We start from the raw sequence: 5,050 nt of genomic DNA on the forward strand, positions 1-5,050 counted from the left end.
TAGCTGTTAGTTTCATGCTAGTCTTCACTTATTTCCTGTTGTAAGTGGGTTGAACTGAGAGCCAAGAGGAAAGGAAACATTGCATAGTAAAAAGGGTTTTTCAGCTGTGTTCTATAGATTTAAGAAAAGAACCCAACACCTTCTTTTCCAAATTTTTGTGAGCAAAGCTAGCCTCTAAAACTTCTACTCCAAACCTAACTTACTCAAGCGCTGTCCACTGTGATAATACCACAGGCCATGCAGCAAATTTTGAGATTTGAGGAAGGGTCAGTGAGATGACTGAGATGCATATTCCTTGTGGCAGCGTCTATAGCACATGGACTGCAAGCTCTCTTAACAAGGGTACAAAGAGCAGCACAGATGTTGAGACACTGCTGAGGCAAGTAAAAACATATGAGAACCCTAAGATATGTACTCTACATGGTGCTCTACTTCCTCATATACTGGGGTGGGCAAAAGGACCTCCTCTGGCCTGCCAGGCGGGTTGATCCAGCCTGTGGAGGCCCTACTGCTCTCCTGCCCCCAGCTACCACTAGCATCCTGAGTGCTGGATCTCACACCACTGGAAGGCAGGGAGGTTAAGGAAGCCCCTGGAAGTAGGAAAAATCCACCCAGTGGCTGCAGTTCTTCCGGGCAGGACTGCATTTCCAAACACTCCTGGAACAGGATCCAATCCTGCAATCCCATACATGCTGATATAAAGGGGAGATTTGCCTGCTTAGGGTGCACAGGGTTTAGAAGCACCCCATGCTCCTGACAGGGCGGGAGGAGACTTTGCATGTTCCCCTGCCACCAATCCCTGATTGGCCTGAGGGCAGAAGGGGAAGCGTGCAAAGTCTCTTCCCACCATCAGGGGCATAGGCGCCTAGGGGGAACCTCGGGAAGGCAAAGACTTCATGCACTCCCCCACTCTTAGACCAATCATGGTCTGTGGGCGGGGAAGCAGGAAAGTATCCTGGCCCCATCCCTTCTGTTTGAAGCCCTGCTCTTCCATTGCAGCCTGGGGCCACTTCAAAAATTTCTGAAATGGCCCCCGGCAAAAGTTATTGCCCTCCCCTGTCGTATACACTGATATTTTTAGCAATGTTGTGTCTCCTTTCCTTCTCCCTGATAGAAGCTTTCCTTGCTGCATTTCCACTGCCAGAGCCTTTCACCGTCTCATATAGCGACACACATCTTACATGCTGCCAACAGTATAAAAAGTAGGATTTAAGTGATTGTAAGTGATAGCAGACAGATCACATTTAGTTACTAAGCAAAGCAAAACAAAACAAAAGAAAACATGCCAGCTAACCTTAATACTCTGAGAAACTTGTTACATGCAATTTCTTTCCCTATCAGTAGGTCTAATCATCAATTCATACAAGCTGGGAGACCTCCCTACTTGGTCTTGTTCCTTTCCTTGGTTCAGTCTTAAATGTTTCCAGTAATCATCAGGGTGGTAAGCAGACAGAGTCTTGGTGTCTGGCAATTGCCCCAATTGTTTGTTTTCTTGCCTCCAAGTGGATTATGCCTAAGATGGGAATCCTTTTTGTTCAGTTCAAACTTTTCTCACTTTAAGTGGAAAAGTACAGTATCCAAAATGGTTTCCAAAATGGCCCAGTCATATGTCTTTGCAGGATGTCCAGGCTCACAGGAGAAACAAGACTATTCACAGATCATTGTCAAGAATACTGGGCCATTAAGTTCCTTGAGTACTACTAATGTCCTTCATTAGTATATCTAAATATATAAACAGGTTTATACTTCATATTTCTAACTTCAGATACAAGAACGGTACATGCACACAAATAGAATATACACATTCAGCAGATTACAAGCTTTTCAATGACAAGTACATATCACACTTTGAATAAAGCATATTTGTGTTGGGCATATTTATATTCAAAAGCATATTTCCATTAAAAATATGGGAGTGCAATGTCACGGGGACTTTGAATGATTTATAATTTTAAAATAATCACTGACAAACTTTCAGCATTGGTGACTGACTTACAATTTTTAGATTAGTGTGTCGCAACACAAAGGGCTGAAAGTTGCCTTTTTTTTCTAAAATGAAGATGATTCGTCTTGATACATCTAGTGTTCACAAATCAGGGAGCTGCTGTGCTGGACTTCAAGGCCGTGTCCACACTCAGGGGTTCTTTCGAAAAAAGTACCCTTTTTTCGAAAGAACTTCCCCTGCGTCCAGACTCAAGCCGCGTTCTTTCGAAATTAAATCGAAAGAACGCGGCTTTTCTTTCGACGGCGGTAAACCTCGTTTCACGAGGAAGAACGCCTTTTTCGAGGGAGATCCATCGAAAGAACGTGAGTCTGGACGGGGGGAGCCCTTTCTTTCGAAAGAATTGGCCTCCAGGAACAAGCCCTGGTGGACAATCTGGGCCATGGGTTGCACGTCTGTGGTTCCTGGCTGCAGCCATTCCTTAAAGGGACAGGCGCACCCTCACAGCCACTTGTTGCAGACAAGGAGCCAGAGCACACGGCGACCTTGCTGCAGCATGTCACAGCCCCAAGAGCGTCCTGGCCCTTCCTCCGAGCCTTCTGGGGACCCAGACAAGGGCTCCAAGCGCCGGGCACCATCCTGGTCCGGCGCAGAGATCAAGAGCCTGCTGGAGCTGTGGGGAGAGGAGGAGGCCTTACAGGCCCTCAAAAGCCGGCGGCGAAATGCCGACATTTATGGCCGCATGGCTGAAGCCCTGGCCCAGAAGGGCCACTACCCCCGCACCCAGGACCAGGTGCGCTCCAAAGTGAAGGAGCTGCGGCAGGGCTACGCCAAAGCCAGGGAGGAGAGCTCCCGGTCTGGGGCAGCCCCCCACTACTGCCCCTACTACCCAGAGCTGGACCAGATCCTGGGTGGCAGTGCAGAAGCACGCACACCACGAAGGTTCGTGCAGTCCGGACTGGCAGACCCGGTGGTGGACGCTCCAGAGCGGGAGCTACAGCACTCTGGAGACGGGGACATGGGCCCAGAGGAGGAGGACACCGAGGAGACGGCAACCCTCACCCTGGAGCCAGTGACCCAGACCTCTGAGGCCTCCCAGGCGTCATCTGGCGCGGGAGAGGAAGCAGCAGGTGAGTACAGTGAGGTTGTGTCACACCCGGGGGGGGGGAGGTAGGTGGGTGGGTGCACAGTGGGTGATGCACAAGGGAAACCTGTCATGCTCAGGCTGATGCCCAGGTCACACACACACACACACACACACACACAGTGTGACCTTCAGAATGTGTGCTTCCCCTGTCTCAAGGGAGAGGGCATGCCCTTTTGGACAGCTGTTGCACACATGACTGATTGTGATAGAAATGTAGCCGTGTCACTCTGATCTGAAGAAGTGGGTCTGGCCCTGGAAAGCTCATCCCCTAATAAACCATCCTGTTAGTATTGTAAGTGCTACAGAGTCCAGTTTATAGGACTGATTGTGTCTTCTTCTTTTCCTCCACAGCCGGACCAGCCGTGGAAGAGGGCCGCAGCACCCCAGCCCCACCTCCATCTCCATCTCCACCTCAGAGACATGGGAGCCGCAGACACAGGCGTGTCTACGCCGACATCCTCCGGCAGCACGTCGAGGCTGTGCAGGAGCAGAATGCCATCCTGCTACGGAGGGCGGAGGCAGAGGAGCGGTGGCGTGATCGGCTCATGAATGAGCTGGTCCTGCAGCGCACGGTGCTGTACGCCACCCTGAGGGAGGTCAGCGGCTTGCCTGCTGCTGTGCCAGGTCCTGCTCCTCCAGCACCCCATGACCCCACCCCACCAAACCCCCCTTCCACAACAGCAGCCCTTTCCCCCCTTGGACCTCCCTCTCCCCCAGCCCCCCCAGCTCCCCAGCCCCTCTCTCCCCCTGGCCCTCCTCTCCCCCAGGCTTCCACGTCCCAAGAGCCCCCCAGCAGCCAGCCAACCGACAGGTACATCACCCGATCCCGTAGCCGGGGAGCACCCCAAACACGAGGCCCAGGCAGGAAAGGGAAATCTGCCAAGCCCCGTTCAACCTGATCCCCTTCCCCCCTCCAGGTTTCCAGTCCCCTTCCCCCCTCCAGGTTTCAATGACCCCCATCACCCCACTTATTAAGCACACACAAAGGGTTAAAGGAACTGTTTGTTTATTGTATATAGTTTGGCAACAACAAAAATGAAAAAAATTTTTGTTCTTTTGCCACATTGTTGGATAATATGTACAAAATTTTAAATAAGTAAAGAGAACATTTTATTTTGAAACACACCCTGGTGTAAGTGATGTGTCCAAACTGGGTCAGGAGATGGGTTGTGGAGGGAAGCTTCTATTGGGGGCCAGGGCCCAGTCCCCAGGCAGAAGCCCCTCAGTGCACTCAGTGGCCTCCACTGGAGAATTGCTCCCGGAGGGCCTCCCGGATGCCAACTGCAGACCGGTGAGCCTGGCGGATGGCAGCTGTCCGGGGCTGGGCAAAGAGCCTCTCCTGGCCATCAGCAGCTCTCCCCCACCCTGGTAGGAAGGCCTCCCCTTTCCTCTCCACGAGGTTATGGAGGACGCAACACGCGGCCACCACCTCGGGGATGTTGGTCTCCCCCATGTCGAGGCGTGTGAGCAAGCACCGGAATCTGCCCTTTAAACGTCCAAACGCACATTCCACCTGGTTGCGAGCCCGGTTAAGGCGAGCATTAAACTGCTCCTTGCTCACATCCAGGTGGCCGGTGTAGGGCTTCATCAGCCACGGCATCAGGGGATAGGCGGCATCGGCCACTATGCACACCGGCATGTGCACATCCCCAACCGCAAACTGGCGATGGGGGAAAAGTGTTCCTGCCTGAAGCCTCCGGTACAGGTACGAGTTTCTGAAGATGCGGGCATCGTGTGCCCGCCCTGACCACCCAACACAAATGTCTGAAAACTGTCCACGATGGTCGACCAGGGCCTGGAGGACCATAGAAAAGTAGCCCTTTCGATTGATGAATTGGGCTGCTCGATGGGGCGGTGCACGGATGGCAATGTGTGTCCCATCGAGCGCTCCTCCGCAATTGGGGAAGCCGAGGGCAGCAAAGCCGGCCATGACGCTGTCCAGATCCGGTAGACAGATGAGC

The 5,050-nt window shown here is 52.4% G+C and overlaps 1 protein-coding gene across 1 annotated transcript; it reads left to right on the forward strand.

The window, feature by feature from the left end:
• The first annotated feature begins 2,563 nt into the window (after positions 1-2,563).
• Positions 2,564-4,038, forward strand: LOC149525563 (uncharacterized). Its single transcript, XM_089779274.1, has 2 exons — positions 2,564-3,072; positions 3,441-4,038. Exons 1-2 carry the CDS (start codon positions 2,685-2,687, stop codon positions 3,986-3,988), a joined length of 936 nt encoding a protein of 311 aa, XP_089635400.1. The 5' UTR covers positions 2,564-2,684; the 3' UTR covers positions 3,989-4,038.
• Positions 4,039-5,050: the final 1,012 nt, after the last annotated feature.

Source organism: Pelodiscus sinensis, chromosome 1 (assembly GCF_052426305.1).
Source record: "Pelodiscus sinensis isolate ZL-2025 chromosome 1, ASM5242630v1, whole genome shotgun sequence".
Taxonomy (NCBI): Eukaryota; Metazoa; Chordata; order Testudines; family Trionychidae; genus Pelodiscus; species Pelodiscus sinensis.